At 35.6% G+C, this 22,294-nt stretch overlaps 1 protein-coding gene across 1 annotated transcript in view; it reads left to right on the plus strand.

Annotated features, from left to right (window-relative positions):
• Positions 1 to 22,294, plus strand: part of MALRD1 (MAM and LDL receptor class A domain containing 1) — a 298,997-nt gene that overhangs the window by 151,897 nt on the left and 124,806 nt on the right. The window contains exons 28-29 of the mRNA XM_081996518.1: positions 8,763 to 9,008; positions 11,779 to 11,936. Coding sequence (XP_081852644.1) covers positions 8,763 to 9,008; positions 11,779 to 11,936 — 404 coding nt within the window. The remainder of the gene's footprint in view (positions 1 to 8,762; positions 9,009 to 11,778; positions 11,937 to 22,294) is intronic.

The raw sequence follows: 22,294 nt of genomic DNA on the forward strand, positions 1-22,294 counted from the left end.
TTTCCAGCCATAAACTTTTCTGCTATTTCCTTGTTCAGTCACTTGCTAAGCTTATGTGCTACTATTTGCTTACCTCAGAAAGTGCTGCTAAACATGAACACATAATGAATTGAGGAACAGTTAATAAATCTATTATTGCTTTGAGGAATAATTGATTGTGCTGGATTGGACTAATGTTAAATGAGGATAATCAATAGAAAATTCTTTTGTCTTAATTGATCATATTGCCTGGAAAAAAAATAAGGAACAGAACTACATAAACACATTAGGAGACATTAACAGTGTAAGTGTTATTAGAGCATGCAGGTTCCAAATTCAGTTCTTGTTACCTGCAGAATCTCATCTCAGATCACTTATAGTGACTATGTAGGTATATTTTTCATCTTTTTCTTTCATTGCCTGAGAACAAACATGACTGTAACACAGAGGAGAGGGGAAAGCTGACCATATTAGAAGCTGTGTTTCTTTGAGATACTAAGTGGCTAAAGGTATCTTTCTCTTCCATCAAGCATAATGCATTTTTCATTTTCCTGTTGACCTTTCCAGCAGAGGCTCAAACGTGTGTGGAAGGCTGTTCAAGACAGCAATAAAATCTTTTAATCATCATGTCCTCTTCAGCTCACTGTAGTATTCTATCTAATATACATGGAAAGTTTTGTAATATCATATGGAAAATACAGTAATCCTGAAACTTATTCCTTCTGAGCAATGAGAGAGGAAGGATTCATAGGGGTCATGAGATTCAGTTTAATCAGTTTTGGACTTTTTTAGTTTCTCCTACACCTGACTCTTACTCAAATATTGCTAAAGAGTTTAAACATAGCTGTGTTAAATGCTGTAATTGTTTAGAGAAATTCTGTGCAAATTATGTTTCTTGCAGCTCTTTCACACTTTCATCCCATCTGAACATAACTGAGAATATTCCAGAGCAGTTTCCTTTGTAATTTACATCTGTATTGTTGAATATTAATACTGATTTAAAGGAATAGATTGACATTCTTAAATAGTAGAGATCTCCAGCTGATAACAGATATAATATAATTTGTTATCTTCCCCTTTGAATAGTGAACAGTCATGCCAATTTAAAGCCATTCCTGGACCACCTCATCCTGTCTAACTTGTCAAAGAAGACGCCACTTCCTGGAAGAGGCATCTGAGGTCTTGTGGACTTATAATGCAATCACACAGTGACTATTTTCTACTTTTACTGCTTAAGCCATGTCTTTTTTCATGCCTCTCTTTTTCCAGAGAAGGGGTTTCTAAAATTATTTTGGTTTATACTTCCATCTGTGGAACCAGCATTTCTGAAGTTCTGTGCCTCCATGTCTACTGCCTTCTCTCACCTAGGTTAGATCTGACCAGGAGAGTGCCCTGCCCTCTGGTCTCAGCATCAAGGCTCTGACTAAATGAGAGCTGTTTGGTCAGGCTTTGAGGGAAGCATTTTCCAGCTGTCACATTTACGGAGCACAGTCCAGCAGCTCCGGCAGATTGTACAAAGGGGATTTATCACTGCACTGCAATGCCATCTTCCACTATATGCGTTGGGCAAGAACTTGGAGTGTGGTGGAGAATGTGGAACATATTCCACTGCAGCCAGTGAAGATCTCTCCTCCTTCAACCTGAGTTGCAACATCATCAAATACTTCTAGTTCACTGTCTACCCAGATTTCCTTTGGTATCCTTATAGAATTCCCTTCTGACGTACCTCAGCTATTCAGAGTTTGTGCACCCCATTTCTCATGCTCAAACTGTTCTGATTTATGGGTTTCTGCTTTACTTCAAGCCATCTTCTAGATTCAATGTGCGGATTTTTCTGCCATCAGAAACACAGGCAGTGAAACCACGGACCAGAGTCTGCACTAGGCACCGGGAAATGCAAATGCCATACCTTCTTCCACCCTTCAAACAATCAGATAGCAATTGGACCATTAAATTGGAGGTCACAACTGAACCACTTTGGGCTCTAAGATAGAGTTGACATCAGTTACACATCAGTCCAGGATTTGATAAAAACACTATATCGTTTAGCTGCTCAGGCAAGGTGTCAGTGTACAGTTGTACAATGCGTTTTAAGTGAGCTGTTGAATTGTACTTCTAAAAGGCACGCTACAACTTAGAGTCAAGCCTGGAGATCTTCAGAAGGCAGCTTGACTACCTTCCTTCCAGATCTGCTGCATCAAGATATTCTCACATGGCACAGGGGTTGTATGGCTGCCTTCTATGTTGGAAAAGGTGGAGTTGCAAGACTGAGTTTAAACCTTTTGACCTAAAAATGCATACTACTACTAAAAGTCACAAATGAAAGAAAAAAAAATTTTTAAATGTTTGGCATATTTTTAGGCTTGTGTATTTTATTGAGGAACATTTATTCTTTCTGTGTCTTTGCTAATGAATTCAGGCAACAAATATTTAGGTTTAATTTGTTTGAGTCAGAAAATGGCAAACTAAAATTTCATTTAATTTCATTTTATTTTATTTACTAAGAGTAAACTCAGGTGAGGGAATTAATCTTTCTCACTGTCGTAGATGCATATGATGAGTACTATTGTTCTGAAAAAACTTTGCCTAAAAAACAGGTGTGGATACCTTTTTGTCTTAATATTTCTTTGTTCACCCTCAAAAATGCAAGTTCTAAATTTCAACTTCGCTATGGAAAGGGAAGATTGTATATAAGAATTGATAAATCCCTGTTTCCATTATTCATGTGTCCTGTTACAGCAGTTCTCCTTGTCTGTCCCTTTCTTCATGTTGGAGACTTAAACCATCTGATTAGCACTGGAATAATCTTTATAACATGTTTATTATAACATCTTTTTTTGTCAAGGAACAAAACAGTCTTAATGCTATTGCAATGGACGGAGTATCGGTCAACGCATCCAGGCCTAGGTCTCTTCTTATTCACTGTGGGGATTGCCCATCTGAAGAGATTAACTGAAAATTTCCTTTTAAGCTGACCTGCTTGCATGTTTTATAGACTAAATCGGTGTACAATTGATCAAGCAACATGGGAAAGTATGCACTATTTCTATTACTGATAGTATTAGTATACCAGTACTGTAATAGTGGAGGAGTTAAATAGACCTAGTAAGACCTTCTCTAGTCAAAACCTGCTTTTTTATTTCTTTTGAGTGAATGCACATTCACGTGCACCTAAGTACGTGAGACTGAAACATTTATTCTTTATAATACTGTTTTTGGAGTTCTCCTGCCCTGCCTATAGTATATTCAATAAACTCAGTATGAAGAGGCACTGAGTGCCCATCTTGCCTTCAGCTCCCCTTATCCTTCAGAATTTCTGTTAACCTTAAATATAGCAAAGCACATTGTTAAGGCATGCTGAATGTGTCACAGATTGGGTATGTCTTAAAGTGTATTGAGTGACTGATAAGTAACCATCTTTTTCTAACGAGAAATAATAAAGTACCAGCAAACAGAACAAAGAAGATGCTTCAGTGCTCTGTCATGGGTAGAGACAATAATGTTGAACAGTGATACACTACCTTGCTGTTTATGTTTTTGATTCTTAATGGTTCTGAGGATGAATATTACTGGATCTGATTACTGGAAAGGAATTCTCTTATGTTTGTATGTGGAGCTGGACAAGATAAGAGATCATGCATCTTTTGAAATGAGATGCATTTTTCACATTCCTGTGCTGACAAGTCATTATTACTATGCATCATCAACTGTGATGAAAGCACTTTACTCTGTGTCCTTGGGTTATACTAGTAAGATATTAGAAGAAATATGCTTTTGCTAACAATTTTTTTTTTTAAGGACAGATACAATTCAGTCATACAGTAATGTCAACTCAGAGCAAGAATGATAATGGAGTAACTGTTGCAGGGAAAAACTCAGAGATCTAAATTATCATCTAGAGAGCACCTATCCCTGGGATGTCAAACTGTTAGCCTACTGATTAATTACTCTGGCCTCTATACCAGATTATGGCTCTACAGGAACTCTACCTTTGATTTAGGAACAGGTATACTTCTAGTTATGTGAATGTAAATAAAATCTTTTGAAAATATTTTGAAGCAGATCTAGCTTTTCAAGCCTATTGATGTGTTATTCTGATACTTATGAGAATTGTAAACTATCTCATTCATTTTATTTGATTTAGGTTTGGAAAACATAGATGATGATGATGATACCATGAAACATAATAAGGTTAAGAAGCACAAGTTTAACAACTTTTGGAATATCCTTATCACGAATTGGTTTCCTTCTAAAACATGAATGAGTTTGCTGGTGATTTTAAAGCGATGTTGGTATAAAATAAGAACTGAAAATTAAACAAGTTTAAATTACAAGAATTAAGTGTTAAATGCTTATGACTAGAGTCAAAACTAGTGTAATGCCATATGCAGTCATATTTTTGTGATTTTCTAGAAGTTCTGATCTTATTTATCTTTATGAGTTTAATTATCATACTTAATTTATTTCCAATAAGCAAAGGTATTTAAAGGACCAGCTTCAAGAAGATTGGAATCTAATGGAGAAATCTGAGATTTCCATCTCTATTTTGTAGCTACTATAGGCATAGATAAACACTTAGTTAATCTGTTAGAAATTCTCATAATTATATAAGCAAATTAAGGTCTGCAACCGCACACTGATTTTTAAAACCAAAAGGCACTACTATTAATGTGTAATTTAACCTCCTGTATAACACTAACCAGCTTTTCATCTAGAGTTTTCCTTGATTTATCAAATAATTTAAATTACTCTAAAGCATATCTCTTGGGAAAAAAATCAGTCCCTATTTAAAGCCCTTAATGGAGAATTTATCAAAGTCGTTGGTTAACTGTTCAATGGTTAATTACTTAATTATTTTATTTTAATTTGAACTTCACTAATTTTCCAGCATGTAATGGTGTTTATTTTCCTTGTAGATTAGAGCTTTCTGTTATCAGTATTTGTCTTCTTACAGGTAATTACGGAACATGATCAAGCTATTTCTTAAGCTTATCTCTGATAAATTACATTAATTGAGCTCCATTTGGTCACTCAGTGCAAGTGTGTAATCAGAGAATCACCTTCCACCAAGGAAAGGACCTTCAAGATCATCAAGTCCAACCATTAATCCAGCGCCACTATGTTCCCTAAACCATGTCCTGAAGCGCCACATCCACACGTTTTTTGAACACCTGCGGAGATGGTGACTCCACCACCTCCCTGGGCAGCCTGTTCCAATGCTTGACCACCTTCTCAGTGAAGAAATTTTTCCTAATATCCAATCTAAACCAATCAGACAATTCCTTGAGGAATCTTTCATGGCCAATCCAAGTAAATATGACACAATTTGTTTTCATCAATATTGAGTTAAAATGACATGATTACATACTCAGATATGAGTCCAAACACCTTCTGAGAAGTTGTAATGGATTTTAAAGGTAAAGCAATAGGTGGTTAAAAAAAAAAAACTAAAAAAAATATTACCTTCATAAAGGGAAGGATGAGGGATTCTCATCCTGAAATAAAAGGCAGACTAAATATTGTGGAGGAAACAAACAACTGATAAAGAATTTGGGTGGTAAAATAATTAGCTTTATGTATAAGGTCTTTCTGAACAGCTATGTAGGAACTTCATCTGAAGATACATCTGTTAAGTGATAGTGGAAAAAATCAAGTCCTTCTCAAATATCTCCATCTGCTAAAGAAAAGAATAAACAAAAGGATGCTTGTGCATCATCTTATCATACATTAATGGAGTTAATTTATTTTAGAGGTTTTAAAATTTTATTTTGGGTTATTTTCAGAGAGGAGTTAAACAAGCAATAAAGTTATTACTATGTTATAGAGTGATATAAAAATTAACTATCTCATAGAAATGTCCTGTTGTGACACAAGCTATGTTTTCAAAGATTAAAGAATAATTTTTTCCCCTCTGGAATTACTTCTTTAAGAACACAGCCATTCTTGCCAGAGTTTGAAGTTTATGTGAATAATAGACTGTGTCTTAAGGGAAACATGCTGTTTCTTAATATGAATGTCTTTTCTCTAATTTACTGCTATTCTGCCTCAATGCTGCAACCTATGTACCATATTATCTTTATTACTATTCAAAGTTCAATAATGTGGAAGACAAACCATATTTCAGTTCTGCTAGTAAGATTTTTTTTTTGGCTAGTAAGTCAAGACAGACTCTTGATGTTTGCAGGTACATTTTTTTTCAAAATAAATTTAAGAGAAACACCTTTATAAAATAAAGGTGATTAATACTTGTCCTAATTACAGATTTTAAAACATAAATGTTCCATCTGTTGATTTTGCTCAGGTTATATAAAACAAGGGGATTATTGACTGGTGTAGCTGTTTTCCTCTATTGTGTAAATCCTTAATTCAGAGATTATTAATCTGAAAGACACTAACAGCTCCTTTGGGTCTGCTGCAGCCTAGTGTGTTGATGCAGTTACCAAATAGGGCAAAACGTCTCTTTGATAATAATCTTTAAGAAACACTGCTTAGAGGAAAAAGTTATTGAACCTTGCTAAGTAGAAGTTCCTCTCTATTAAATATCCCTGTTATACTCACAAGCATCTATAAACACAGAGTGTTTGGATTGTTAGGATTGAGAAAAAGAAGGGAGGAAAGTAAGAGAGTTTAAAAAAAACAAAAAAAACCTTTTCTTATATTGTTTCGGTATTTTTTATTATTTTTTTTTACAGTTATAAAGCCTTAGAAATACGTCATTTGAAGAGAAAACATACTATGGAAGTACTTCCAGAAACAAGTCACGTTACAGACTCAGTTAGACAGTGTAATAACATTCATTATACATGCTTGAAAAGGTTCATTCATGCCACGATTCAAGATGGATTTTTTTGCTTTTTCCTCAGAAAACAAAGACTTCTACTTTTCCACTCCACTTTTTTTTGACCTGAAATTGGAAGCAATCTAAAAATGAGACTTCAAAATGCAATAGTTATTGCAATTATTGATCATGGTGTACAGCAAGGAAAAGTATTTCCAAGCATGGACTGCATCCTGACATTTAATATCCTAGTTTGCTGACAAAATCATTTTTTGCTTAAATTCTTAGCGCAATCATATGAAAGGAATGTAGGGTTATAATACCGAGCTCCTAAAAATAGATGCCATTTAAATTAGGCAGCAGTTCTGTAACAAATCTCTGTTGCCCTTTGGGAAACAACACAAATGACTGAAATTCTGAAGCAGATGGATAGAGAGGACAAGTTTCTGATGGACTCCAACTGTCTTGCAGGTTGCAATAACTAGACACTGACTGATATATCAAAACAATTACTCCATTCTTTTGGCCAGGACCATTTTCAGAGACAAAAACAAGTCTTTTTCTTCTAGTCAGAGCTTACACATTTTCCTTGTCTCCAGCTCTGAAGACCTTTGCCTGTTGTTCTTGACTTTCTAAGTCATTATCAGATTTTATTCTGGCTTGCTTCTTTCTGTTCAGGAATTTTTCCTCCTTCCTCGTTTCTAAGAAATCAGAAATTAGAAGTAATTTCCCTGGAAAACTTGCTAAATATTTCTATGGTATTCAAATATTTATTTTTATTTATTTATTTTTAATAAGTATGTGTTAGGAGGATTTTTTACTTAAAAAAGAGGAGTTAAGGCTTGTCTTCTTTAGTTAACATCTAGTCATTCGAGGCTTATTTTCACTTTACCCAAAGCCTACAGCAAAGAGGTGTGGCAATGCTTTTTCACTTAGTTTGGGGCATTTATAATAATAGAGTCTGCCATAAACAAAGTCCTAGGGGGGGATGTTTCAAGCACACCAACTGAATACCCCATCTCTTATTTTCTTTTTGTTAATAAATCAGTTATTCTGACTCTGAATAAAATCTAGCCTTATGTGAATTTCATTTAGCTCCATCAGGTCCTCCTTTAAATTAAGATAGTGGTAATGGAAACATGTTTTTAGCACCGTGTGATTTTCAGTGTCAGTTAACTCAGATTCTTCCTATACTTGTACAGGTTTCATACATGTGCGTATTTTAATTATATGTCTGATGAGCTAATATAGTTATACTCCTATTGTTAAAAAAAATACGCTTGTGCATTTATTTCTGGCAGAGCAGAATGGACAAAGGAAATAGGGAGGGTCCCTTTCAGAATTTTGTGTCTCCCTTCCTGATTAGAGAATATCCTGAAGGGGCTGCTTCTTATCCAGAGCCCTGCAGAAACTGGAATCTGAAATGAAAACATGAAATTTGGAAATGGATCCTGTGAAATAAGACTGTACAATAGCAGAATTCTCCCTCAATAATGCCAGGAATACTGCACAAAAAGGACAGCATCAACCCACTGAACTTGTCTGGGGGGGAAAAAAAAAAAAAAGAAAAAAGAAAACCATTAAAAGGCCAATCTCTGCAGTTAAAATAGAAAAGCTTTTTCTTCCAAATTGATGCTGCTAAACTAAGCTCAACTTTGCAGCTAAAATGGAATGGTTTAATCCTACACCACATGAAAGGAGAATGTCAGCAATTAAGTCAGACTAGAAAGCTTTGTTAGTGAAGGAATGCCTGGCTGGAACTTGCCCTCAAAGGCTTTAACAAGGGAAATAGTCATTTATTTAGGCAATCTCTTGACAAAAATACAAAAGAAATATACTGATAATCGATTGGCACTTCAGGGGAACCAAAGGCTTTTAATAAAACTGCTCTGGACCACCCTCCTTCTCCTAAATATCAAACTGTATGAGATGTAACCTTCCTGTAACCTTGCTGGGATGCATGGCAGTGCAATTCACCAGGACACCCCCTTTCTTCTCTTTTCAGGCTCCTGCTCACATGGCTATTGGCAATGTCAGAATGGCAAGTGTTACAGACCAGAACAAAGCTGTGATTTTGAAGACAACTGCGGGGATAATACAGATGAGAGTGAATGTGGAACTTCCTGCACCTTTGAGAACGGCAGATGTGGCTGGCAAAATTCCCTGGCGGACAATTTTAACTGGGTGCTAGGGGTCAGCTCGCCTCAAAGTCTTAGACCTCCCTGCGACCACACACTTGGAAATAGAACTGGTATGTTGTCAGTTCACAAACAAGATGTGATTGTCTTCATGGAGCTTCTCATATATCTCCCTTCACAGGCAGCAGGGTGGTTCTAACATGTCAAATCAGGGTGTCATTTTTAATGAACTAAATGTGTAACAGAATCAAAATATTAATTGCTGTCATAAAATTACTTTAAGTTAGGAAAAAAATATTTTCTGTTTTTTTCTTCTTTAAGTAATGCTGTATGAGTCAAGCAAGATAATTTGTTACTTGTCAGGAGAGAGGCATTTGGTCTGGCTGCAGCTTGCTAGGGTGAATTAGATCCACCAGGTCCCGCTCCTTGAGAGCTTGAGCTTTTTTCCAGGAAGCTTACAGTTACCCATAGTGACTATTAATAGTTTAAATTTAGGTAATTTTAAATAAATAAATTTAAATAAATAAACTCCTTTGCTAGTGGCAGTGCAGCTCCTAGTTTATTTTGGTCAAAACACCCAGTTATATGTTCTTCTTCTTGCTACAAGCTCCATGCTTCGTTATCTGCCTTTGAAGGTCCCATAGCTCAGGAAAAGATGTTACCGAAGCTGATCTCAGAATTGAGCTTAAAATGAAATATTCCACAGAAGAGTTGCACAAAGGCATGGGACTTGTATTTAGTAGTTGTTGAATGTTTACATAAACTGCTGAAGGGCAAAACCCCAAAAACCTGAAGTTTACTTGAAGATATGTAGAAACTCAGGGGTTAGTGAAAGCTTGCCAAGGTGACTGAGGGTGAAACAGGCACTAGTAATCACAAAGATATGTGTTCATTGGTTTTTAAATTTTGAGGCAGTCCAGCCTGCCTGCATTTCACTGATCTCAAAGTAAGATGAAGTACAAGAGAACTGCCCTCCAATGTGTCCCTGTCTTTCATTTGGCTTTTAAAATAACGAGTTCTGTTAGAACACAGATTTATATATCTCCATGGTACATATGTTGAATCAGCTCCATATATGAATGAAATTACTGCTGATCTGATTCTCAAGCCTGGAAATTTACCCTATAATCTGAAAGTTAAGTGTTTTTATTGTGAGTTATCAAACAGGTTAAAGTCTCCATTTCTTACTGAAGAGCTGCTCTATAGTCTTGCAATTGTGTTCTCAAATTAATATATTTAGAATTAATTTCACTTTTCACGATTTTAACGTGATCAAATTTTTAAAGGTGTCTGGCTGTATTGACAGAACTGATAGCACTTAATAATTGTGTTCATCATGAGGGAACCAAAACAAAATTCAGCTCAGCTGTTAAAACTTTGTCATGTGGTAGAGAATACTGCAGTATTCAGTCATCGGTCCTTGTAGAAAGACAAATTTCAGCACTTATTTCCAAAACCACAGCTCTTGAGCTTACATCTAGCAGTTGCTTAATTCCAACTCTGCTATTAGCACCTCTGTTTTCAACATTAAAATGATGAAAATCTGCTTGTTACTGGAATTACATAATTCCGGTTGGAATTAAGTGATCTGTCCTATTTTCTCCTACCCAAGGTTGACTAGCTGTGATCAGTCCACTGTCCCACAGTGCTGGTCCCAGGCATTCAGATCAAGGGACTTTTTAGAGGGTCCCTTGTCTGTCATCTCAGTTAGGCAAGTTTCCTTCCAAAGAAGACTGTGAAAGTTTTTTTGGTTGGGTCTCCTTGGTTTGGTTTCCTCCAAACAGAAGTCATTTGCCTAATATTAAACAAGCGTTAACAAACATCAACATGCCCAGCACTCAAGCCAGTCTAGCCACTATGTCATGATATGACATGCTTTTGATATCTCGTAGCGCTTATGAACATGGCTTTAACACACAAAATAGCAGATGTAGAAAAAATAAGTTCATTTGTATTTTCCAGTTATATATTTTTAAAAACATTTTATCATAAATATGTCATTACACTTGTTAAATATATGCTTTACCTCAGGGAAAAAGCAAATCTCTCATCTCATAATACTATGGAAAAGATCCATGGTTGTAAATTAACCAGAGAAGTGTCAAAGTTAGAATGAACCCTTTTTACTCCATCTCTAATGAAGTCAAATTTTTTTCTCTAATTCATATACGAAATTTAGTAGATGTGCAATTATAATTTAACAGTGTGTTATTTATACTACGTTTATGTTTATGTGAGCTACATATTTGGTACAAAAGAAAAAAAATTGAAAACTTGCAGAATTTATTATACTTCTGATTAAAATAAAAATTGAAAACTCAAGGAGTTGGAAAATATTAACTGTAGGCATCTGTTTTTGCAGTTTCCTCTGACTAAATAATTTAAACGTGAGTTAATATTCATACATTAAAGAGTACAGATGGCCAAAGGTAATATGAATCATTAGGGATACCTAATAATTTATAAATGTATGAAGGTTTTTTACCTGTTTCACAAGCTTTTGTATAGTGTGACTTGCTATTTTTAAAGTTACAGTCAGAAAACCTGAAATTTATCACGATGTGGCTATTGTATGATGTACTGTCAAAATAGCAACTAATGCTGTTGGGCAAGGACATGTAATCAGGGTATCCGGGAAACATGGAAGTATTCTTACTCTTTTACACAGGCCCATCCAAATCTTAAGCTGCTCCCAGTTTATTCCTCATATAACATATACACAAGGAATGTAATCTGCTCATTTTTTACTCTAAACCCAGGTTCACTAGTGTAGGACCTATATGGGAAGTATACTTCATATGTCTCTGCATTTAGTTTGCTGGGTTTTGGGATCTAATTAGAAAGTCCAAAACAATTTTTCAGTAATACATCTTTTAATTTCAGGACAATTCCTGTATCTTGAGGCCACTGCAGTAGGCCTAAAAAATGAAAAAGCCCATGTAAAGAGTTCCAGATGGAAAGAATCAAGTGAGACTTGTGAGATAAGCTTCTGGTACTTCAAGTCATCAAAAGCCATGGGACATATTCAGGTTTTGATTCAGGTAACAAAAAAACCCCAACTTTTTCTTTTGAATATCGGATATCTGGATATGTGCTCCAGCAGAGTGCTTCAGCACTCTGTCATTCTGTTGTTCGGCTTGTAGACTGGAAGACCTCCCACGTACCTCCTAGTTCACTGCTGGGTTTTATTATTATAATCTCTTAAAAATGCTTTTACCGTTTCTCTTCCAAAAGCAGTTTCTTTGAAAAGCCACAGAAAATCTTTTTAAAACCTCTTTCCATTTTCCATCTTCACATACAGTACCTTTCTCTTTGATATTCTCCATGTGAGAGCTATTTCATATTTTGCTGCCATCTCTATTGGTAGCTATCAGTGTAATAACCCTATTGTTCCAGTGGGATGACATCCACCAAAAAATGAATTAACCACCTGCAAAAAGTGATGCAAAAATTTGATTGTATCAAATTATTTATCTTTTTATGTCAACAGGTACAGAATATATAATCAATTTTATGTAGAAATGGGATTATCTTCCCTAAATGTTGGATGACCAAAAATTATTAATAAAAAAAAGAAAAAACTATTTAGTTATTCAGTTACAAGTGATGCATTCCTTGAAAATTGGCTGTTCTATTTGTTGTTCATTGAAAAAGAAAAAGGATTAACTGCTTGTAAAAGCAGGTTTAAAATCATAATATGATTCTGACCAAAATGTATAAATTAATGATGAGTGTACCAAAAGCATATATTTCATTTTCCTGTGCATGGTGTGCATTTTATTGCCATTGGGCATTTTAATGGTGTTCCAACACAATGACCAAATATACCACTTCTAGATGTAGTAGAAACCTTTGTAAATGAGAGTTTGTGTGTCTGTGCTTTCTGGACCTGTGCAGGGAGTTCTGGCTATACAAGTACAAATAGTGGTGCGATTTATTTGCCACATGTCTAAACGTTAACTTCTCGTTCTTCAATATCTTTAATAAAATTTTGAGATAGAAAAATCTTTCAGTGAACTGCATTAAAATTTCTGTTTTATTTCCAATGCGCATGTTGACTGCCTTAACTTTTAATGATAAATCATATTTTGTCCTTGAAAATAAATTGCTAAAAATTGTTTCTCAAATGTTCTGGATATGGTAAGGATAATTCAAAAGCCTGGAAGATGAAACACTTCAATAGTTTTTAACTTCTAAAGACACAACCTAGGCTGAGTCTGTCTGAAATATAAAAACAACAATTTGTTGTTGTTTTTATATTTCAGCCATTAGGAGATTTTTTTGTGGATTAATCCAAACACCTACAAATGACGACAGGCCACTCATCAAGTAGCCGTAGAGATGTATTTATACGTCTGTTTTTCCTAGAAAAGCTCAAATCCATAAAGGAGGCAAGTAGATTTTAAAAAAATGTTGTTTAAATATAACTTTTCTTTGATAATGTATTAAAAATTAAAACAAAAACAGATCCTGTTAGTTACAATGAATAAGGTGCAAAAATAAACATTTATTCTAACTCAAGTTCAAATTATGTTCTAATCACGTTACTCAAAGATGTATATTTCAGCACCCAAATATTGTAATTATGAGCATTTTAGGGTTGCTTAATTTTAATTGTAAACTAACTTGCAAACTTAACTTTGGTGGAAAATAAATAGCAGCTGCATTAAGTAATGTGTGAGTAGTTTGCACTTAAATTATCACTGTTGATTGCATACAGTAATTATCACATTAAGTGTGTTGCAGCATGGACAGTTCACTTAGAAAAATATTTATATCTCATTTTATTACATGCAGTGAAATTAATAATACACATGCAAGTACTTCTATTAAGCAGGAGACAAAAGAAGTTAAATAAAAGAAAATCAAACAAACCACACCACCTAAAATGAGTCAAAAAGAGACATTTGTTCTCTGTTGGGATATTGTCTCTGGAGAGTTCAGTCCAATAGTTAAAATTCTTAATTATTTTGTCCACAAGGTGTTTAATAGCAGTGCAAAAGCTCACCAGGCAAACAGAATATTACCAGAACAGATCTGAATATAACTAGTCAAAACTAGCTGTTGTAAGAGAACACAATCCATTGTAGGAGATAATCTGAAGCTAAAGTGCAGCATATTCACTATCCCTGTTTTAGCGGTGATGTTGGGGTGCCTCATCAGCACTCAGTATTGGTTTATTTTATGAGTCAGAAGAAAGAGTGTTATTTTTGAACATGCTTCTAAAGAGGCAAGCAAACATTCTTAAGTGAAAGGAATGATACCTTTAATTGTTCTGCTGTTCTGAACATAGGTATCCTACTGCTGCTTAAGTTGTTTGTCATAGAAAAGCAAGTCTTAGGTATCACGGTGGGAAAGGAACAACAATCAAAGAATAAAACCATGTTTGAAGATAATTTTTGTGGGATCAATGTTAATTGCCCTGTATACAGACATTGTAATGAAAAAAGATAATTTAGGATTTAATACAGTTAGGAGGGGCCTCTGTCAAGGATTTGAAACAAGCCTCTCAAAAGAGTTACGCAGCTGTATAAGGAAAGGGAAACCTGCCATTAGTAACTACCTCTGCTGACTGTGACAAGGCCAATATACACAGGATCTCATTAGGAAGTTCCAGTGGACCTTACTCAGGCATTAAATTAATTCCATGCAGTTACAAAATGAGCAAAGACATAATGATATTCAGGAGGACATGAAATCCTGGCCAGCTCATGGCAAGCGAAGCAGGGCCCTGCTGACGCTGCGCCGGTGACAGACTAACCTGGCCGGGGCAACTGGCAGCTGGAGCCAGCAGCCAGCATCCTCCAGCTGCCCAGGGCTGGTGCAGCACAGACGCTGTCACCTGGTTGCTGTGGTTTCTCAACAAAAGCTGGAAGCCGTCAGAGTTGTTCCCTTGGTATTGTTACTGTTTTTCGCCAGCCTCAGGCAGAGAGGAGAGGAGAAGGTTAGTACTATAGAAGTGTGTAGCTTAGCAGGTGCCACAGCTCAGGTATAGATGACTCATGGTGGGTTTTGTAATTCCCTGGTTATTTTTAGTGGAGCAGCCTACTGTCCCAAGCTGTCAACAGGAAAACCTGCAGCGGAGATGCTGCAGATGCCAGCTGATACTTTCTGGAGATTTGCATTCCTCAGATTGAATAGTTTAAAATGAAATTTTCACATACCAGTATCATTGACCCTACTTCTATGAGAAGTCATTCAAGAATAAAGTCTGAGGAGACAACTTATTCTACTTCACAGCTTAAAATAGACTGTGTATTTCTACATTGTTTCTTCTCACAGGCTGCACTGAAAAACAATCAACTCCTCACATTAATGTTATAGAGGTTATAGATTTCATTGGGTTGAGATAGCCAGAAAGCAGATTATCTGACCTCCATGCAGCTAGAGGAATAAATTTTAAGTTTTCAAAGATTTGCTTGAACGTTTTACTTAAGAGTCTGCTGAACTTCAAAGCATGCTCCAAACAATGTAGAAAATGTGTAAATTTTTCACTTGCCCTCTTAAGATACAATAAACGTTTCAGAGAAATTCTTTAAATATGCTGCAGAAGTATAAAGTTTTCTAGTATTTGTATATGCGTGAAATAGATATATGAACATATCTAGCTATATGTTCGGTAGCTTACATTTGTCTTTTATTTCTTTGAATCCTAGTATTTTGTTTATTTCAAATAGTTTTCCTTTATTAAATTCAGCAACATACACATTCAGGAGAATTTGGTTCCACATAGCAATACAGGGGCAATGGCCTGTATTTAATTAGTATCTATAGCTCTTAAAAGGGACACAGTTTTAAACTCCTTACTCCCATTGTTGACCTGTGAACTGTTATTAAAAGTTGTATTTGAGTCAATGAAATACCTGATCTGATGAATGAGTGAGAGTAAAAGAATAATACCTTAGTCCCAGGAACTTTAAAGGAAATCAGTGGGGATACTGTGAAATATATTATGACTTGTCAAGAAAGAAAGGAAGATTAACTTTTATGGCAGCTTTACCTCCCAGAGCAAGATAATTTTATATTTATATTTCCTGAATTGAACGCAGAATCTGAAACAGCACTTTCCAGCTTTTTAGACGTTGTCTCAAACAGGGTTGTTGTAGGTCTGATTTTGTCCCGATCCAATGTCGGAGGAGGTTTCGATATGATCCCGAGAGCGAGACTAAGACACAAACGAGATCAAATGCCGTATACCCAAGACAGCTTTTATTATCAAAAGTAAAGAATTAGTAGCGATAGGACAGAATGGGATAAAAAGACAGAAATCAAGCAAGCATTCAGGATAGAGTTGCAAGGATAGTCACCACCATGGATCCGCGGCGTCCCGGGGTCCAAATCTCTCGATGTTTTCAGTGGTGGGTGATCGCGCTGGGAGGCGGCCGGCACGCACACGGGCTTGTCTTGGCAGTCCCTTTTACTCTCATTCAAGGCCTGCAATTTAGCATATCTTCGCATTCCTGCATATGCACACACACTTCATGGTGGGTGGCTCCAGCCCCGCTCCTCACACGACTCTCATGTCTTGTAGCCGTTATCTTGGCAGGGTGTTTTTCATCAACCGGCGATCTCTGTGGCCATGTAGCCGTCCTCATCTTGGATAAACAATCTTTAAGACAAATGTTTTAACGACTCAGTCTCTCACAGATTTTTACCCTATTGACATAAGCATATCTCCAAATAAATTGAGACTGAGATGGGGATTAAATTGAAATAAGTCAGTTTTCAGTGGAAGCATTGTTTCTCAAAAATAGTTTACATAGAAGGGACAAACAAATATGCACAACTGTAGATAAGGGCAGATACCAGTCAGTGCATTTTATTTTCTCAGATGAGTACATTAGGAAGTTATTTTAATCTTTGTAACTGTAAATTATTGGAAGCATACAATTCATTGTATTCTTATACTGTAAACAGATGTAATTATTCATTCCAAAGCATTGGTGAGCTGGGATAATACATTTGGACATGCTTTGAAAGAAAAAAAAAATTTTGAAGAAGGGTTAAAGAATCACCCTTGTATTTTGGAATCTTGTTCGTGAAGACAAGAGGTTCATCAAAAGAATTACAATTTAAAATAATCATGTTTGTAGAAACTTTTATAAGAGAAATTGTTCTTATGTGAATTATTAAGCATTTTTTTGTTTAAATTCTTTTTGAACTTGACCCTTTTCTCCCTTAGGAGATGAGGATGACTAGTAGTGAAGGATTAGTGTGACTAAGGGCATGTCTCTGTCAGTCAGGGCAGTGCCTGGTGAGAAAACTGAGCAGGCTGACAGATTTAGACAGCACAATGCATACCAAATCATCGAAGCCACGCAACAATATCCTGTAACGTTACACCTGGAATCACAAGCTGTGCCTCTCAGGTCTAATACCACTATCCTATTTTCTGTCCCAGCCTGACACCGTATTGCCCAATGTGACATAGATGAAAAATGCATTTTCAGTCTCCTTCACACTGGACAGTTCTCTAGTGTTACTGCACTGAACTAATTCACCAAATCAGAGATCTCTGTGAGTGATTTACTTTATTGATTTGTGGGCTCATAATCTCACAGAGTCACTGGTGGTTATATTGCTGCTTTTTAGCATATGAGGATTTGAAGCATCTCTGGGATCTTTGCAGGTCAGACTTCTTTTGTTCTTTTCTAACACTTTTCAGAGAAGCCACTCAATAGTGAAAGTTGCGATGAAAGTGTTTCTCAGGGCAGAGTTCTTTTAAGGATCATAGATCTGCTGTTTAATGATTTTTATTGAAACAACAGACATATAGCCGCTGTGAAACAGAGACATTTTTATGAAGACAAAAGGGCTTTGTCTAAATGAGAGAGGTGTAGCCCTGAGCTTTGAGCATTTTTACTAGTTTTTTGTATCTCTTCTTCTAAATAGGTAAATTCAGAAATTTAATTAACTTTTTTTTTAAAGATAAATAAATAATGCAATGTGTAACCTGGTGCCTGCTGATATCTTTTAGAAAGCATATAGCATTGATCAGACCTGAAATCCCAAGGCAATATCTAATTTTCCTGATCAGCAATTCCACTTTAAAAAAACACACTGAACATTTCTAGGAGTTCCATTTAACCTCAGAAAAGGTGGAAGATCTTTCTTTTTTCCTGTTTCCTTTCTCATCTCTTTTTACACCCCAAGGCCCCTTGGTCTTCCACTCAGAAAATTATCTTCCTTTTGTCAAACACAGACTGAACTGAACAGATGTTATACTGGCAAAATTTCAGAAAGCACCGATGTTGCACTAGTGCTCATTGTAGAAGATTAATTTGTTTCCAGTTTTATCCACCTTTAATGCAACTTTTATTTTTAATTCACAGTTCTTTTTTAGTGTCTTGGAGATGTCTGGTTTCTGGTAGTCTTTGATCTTTGTCAGGCTTGTAGTGTCAAGCTGTAGTGTGCTTAAAATTACTTTGATGTAATAATAATAAAGGGTCTTAGCATGAAGAGTTTAATTTTTATGCTTCCAGAAATCTTTTCAACTTCAGCTTTGAATCCATGGTAGCTTCTGGAAAAAAACAAAACAGTTGTGTTTCTGTATTTGCTGTAATTTATTTTCCTTGATTTCAGATGGAAGTATCTGATTTCAATTCACTTAATGCAAGGGTCAGACTAGGTATTTTTTAGTACCTGTATTTATGAAATGCATAATCTGCATGTGTATTTGTTTGTAGGTTGACCCCATTGCATATGTAATGATTAATTAAATGAAAGATTTATGTAAAATTGTCTTATCATTCCATGCACTGGCATCCTACATGGTGGTAAGAGCAGTTATCATTTGCAGCAGAGAGTAATAGTGTCGATGTAATGGGAGCTTTGAGAGACTTCAGCTTCTTCCCGCTATGTTGCTTACCATGGAGATAAATCTTTCCATAACCTGATAACTTTTTGTTGCTTGCCCGTGGGAGGGTCATTGCAGCTCAGAGATTAATTGCCTGCAGGCTCATGGAAACCCCATAGCCCTTTCGTAGGAGTTTCTTACCTAGGTTTTTAGACTCAAATTCTTTTGACAGGCCTTTATGTTTGGTCACACACCTCAGGTTGTCAGCTACCCTTATCACTTCCCACCTTGCCTCATTCTTTTGTAACTTGTTTCTGCGAGTTTTGCCAGGCCACATCTGCAAAATTAAAATAGCAGGGAGCTCATATAAGGAATTTTAGTACTACTCTTAAGACTGAAGGCTTTCTAACAGAAGAAACTATGCTAATGTGATTTTCTGTTTGAATTAGTGAAGTAATGAGAGATGATACTTTTAGTATTACTAAAACCAGGAATTAAAAAGACTGCATAAGTCTCTGGAATATGTGGGTGTAACTGTGTGGTCTGCAGAGCATGTTTGGTTTTGTCTTCAGCAGGAGCACTAAATGAAGGAAATGAACACTAAAAATTGCATTTCTTGCCTCCCATGTATCAGGATAGTTGACGTCCTTAATATATCTATGATATTAATTTTTCTTTAGCTATAAGAGTTTCAGGTTTTTTCAGTTTTAAAATTACCTTTATTATAAGCATGGATCTTATGGAATTAACAAAAAAGGAGAATTATTTAACCTTTAGCTGTAATGCTGGGCTCTAATGTGGATCAGGAATAACTGGGTGTGGTCAAAATATGAGGATTTTCTTAGAAGAATCAGGGTCTTGCTTTCTAAAGAGAGTGAGGACACCAAAAAATCCCACAACATATCAAAAAAAACCCAAAAAAACAAACCAAACCCTTGAGACTATACTGAAGAACAATGGTATTTTCTGTCAGAAAAACATGTGGATTCTTTTCAGATTTTCATAATAAAACTATAAGACCCATTTTTTTCTTAGCTTTCAAAATCATACAAGTGAAAAAAAAATTCCTATAATGGAAGACATTCTAGTGAAAATTTTGTTGGGTAGCAGTCATTAAATAAAAATACAGTGAAATATTTTAAACTGGTTTTAATTCTAACACTCATAACAACAGGAAAACAATTGAAAGCGTGGAGAACAAAAGAGTGCAAATAACCTTATTTTTATTTCCTTACAAAATCATCTCTTTTCTATAAACCAATAAATGTCACCACACATTTCACATTATAATAGTAGGGGAAGTTATACACGTGTGTGTGTGTGTGTGTGTGTATATATATAAAAATACCAGAGGTGCCATTTTATGATTAATAATTATAAACAATTTTGGACGTCAATTGTTCTTCTCAATGAAATGTAAGAAGAGACAGCTGTTGTGGAGAGGTCATATGAAACCACAGTGGAAACTTAGACTAATGCAATTGCACATTGCCATTCATTTTATATAAATAACTTCTCACTCAGTTTATTGAAAACTATGTTTTGTTGTTTGAAATTACAGTGAAATGGACCAAGCACTCAATCTATATGTGGCTGAATCGATAAATCAAGGCACAAACGTGAAGCATCTTTCAGCTTTTAAATAATTTGCTTAGGCTTGTTTTCTGTACATTTATACTATCTCATTTAAGCAGCTAAAAATATTCCTGCTCTGTTAAGTGCTTGAATAAAGCTACTCTGCCATTTATCCAATGAAAATCCACAGCCTATATTTAGGTCTTATTTGGTGTTTCCCTCAGCTGCTTACTGTTGCCTTCCACTCCTTCCACTGAATAGCACAACTTAGTATCTTACTGTTTTCTAGTTTAATTTGGTTTGATCTATATGGGAGAAAAGGTTCTTTAAGTAACAGTTTCCAATGTGATCCAGAAGAGGTAGTATTTAAATTTTAATACATGAACCATCTAATTAATTTCATTGATCAGTGAACAGAAGAGGACTCTTGTTATTTATGACATGGAAATTCTTGTTATATTTGAAGGATTCTGCTGTGCACAACATTATTCTGAGAATTTTGACAGTGTGATTAATTTCAGAATTGTGATCAATGGGAGTTCAGAGGAAGTATGTTATCAAAATACAAGTCACAAAATGATTTAGGTGGGTTTCCATCCCTTTAACACTTTATATGCCAGCTGTGTTCTTCACGTGTTACTAAGAGAATGAGTTCTTTTTTTTTCCAACCTAGCTGCTTTATGATTATGTGGGCTATGGAAAGGAATTAATAACTAATGAAAATCTTCCCCTAACTCACTAGCTGCACATTTTTTACCTTAGACTTTGCCTTAATCAATAGTATAGTCTAAGTCAGTACATCTGGAATTTAATCTCTATACAAATTGCAGTCTCCTCCTTCCAAGTTGTACCAAGATTTGTTGTACAGAGAGATGAAATCGCTTGACAACAGTGGTGCAGTAAGAGACCAGTTATGTTGAGGAGACCTATCTTCAAAAATCCATCTTCTCAGTGTGAAAATAAAATTTTACTATGTGGAGCTGAAGAACCTGAATGGTCTTACAAATAATATCGAGAGAAGGTGTGGTCATATGAGGAAGGAAGGTACAAGAGACCACGTAGTGAGACAAAAGAAGGCACATCATGGTAAACGATACTAAAATACCTTAAAGCATACCATCTAGTTCATGTTTTCTGAGCACACCAATCTGAAGGCTACAAATTTTACAGTGGCACATATAGGATGCCATTGCTATAGCAACTTGTTAGACTTCATCTTAAAATATCCCTTTCCATACAAACATGATCAGACTGAATTTCTGCTGTAGGAGGGATCAGGAAGGTACGTTCTTCCACACATCCCTTGGAGTTCTCTTATTTTCAGTTTTCTTGTCACTCAGTCGTTATATTTTTCCTTTGATTTGCCTTTTTTAATGTTGCAATGGTTCCTTAGTTCACACAGAGATTTATACTTTTTTGTTAATTAGCTCTGTGTTTATTTGCTGTAGGGGATAAATCCATTTAGAAAATACAGACAAAACTTCTGCACAGTCTGCAACATCTGGAAGGAAAACTGAAGACATGGTGAATTGAGGTTATCACAACTACTGAAACTATAAACCATAAGTGAATTATATAACAATTGCTGCACTGGGAAGAAATTGAAGGATATCCGAGGGATTTTCATTGAAAACCAAAAAATTAAGGGAAGAGAAGAAATACCACTGAATTTCCTCTTCTACCTTAGTTTTATTTCTATTTGTTTGACAGGTTGAAAGTTATTCCAAATTCTGTTTTACATATTTGAAGTGTGGCTGATGTGTGTTCTCATGCTTAGTTTCAGAGCTATTATTTTGCCTTTATGTAGGCAAATTATTTCTATGTTACCACCGGAAAGGCATCTTAGAAAGAGATCTTTGCACTTTCTCCAGTATATAGATTTCTTTTCTAAGAAATATTTTAAGATCACAGGATCTGCTCATAAAATTTTGTCCCTCTGTGGGTGGCATTCCTGTTACTTAAAGTTGTAGATGTCTCCTGTGCAGCCACTGCAGCAGAGACCCTAGCCTCTCTTTGTTAATGGTGGGG

This window comes from Phaethon aethereus (genome assembly GCF_964289735.1).
Source record: "Phaethon aethereus genome assembly, chromosome: 2".
In the NCBI taxonomy this organism is placed as follows: Eukaryota; Metazoa; Chordata; class Aves; order Phaethontiformes; family Phaethontidae; genus Phaethon; species Phaethon aethereus.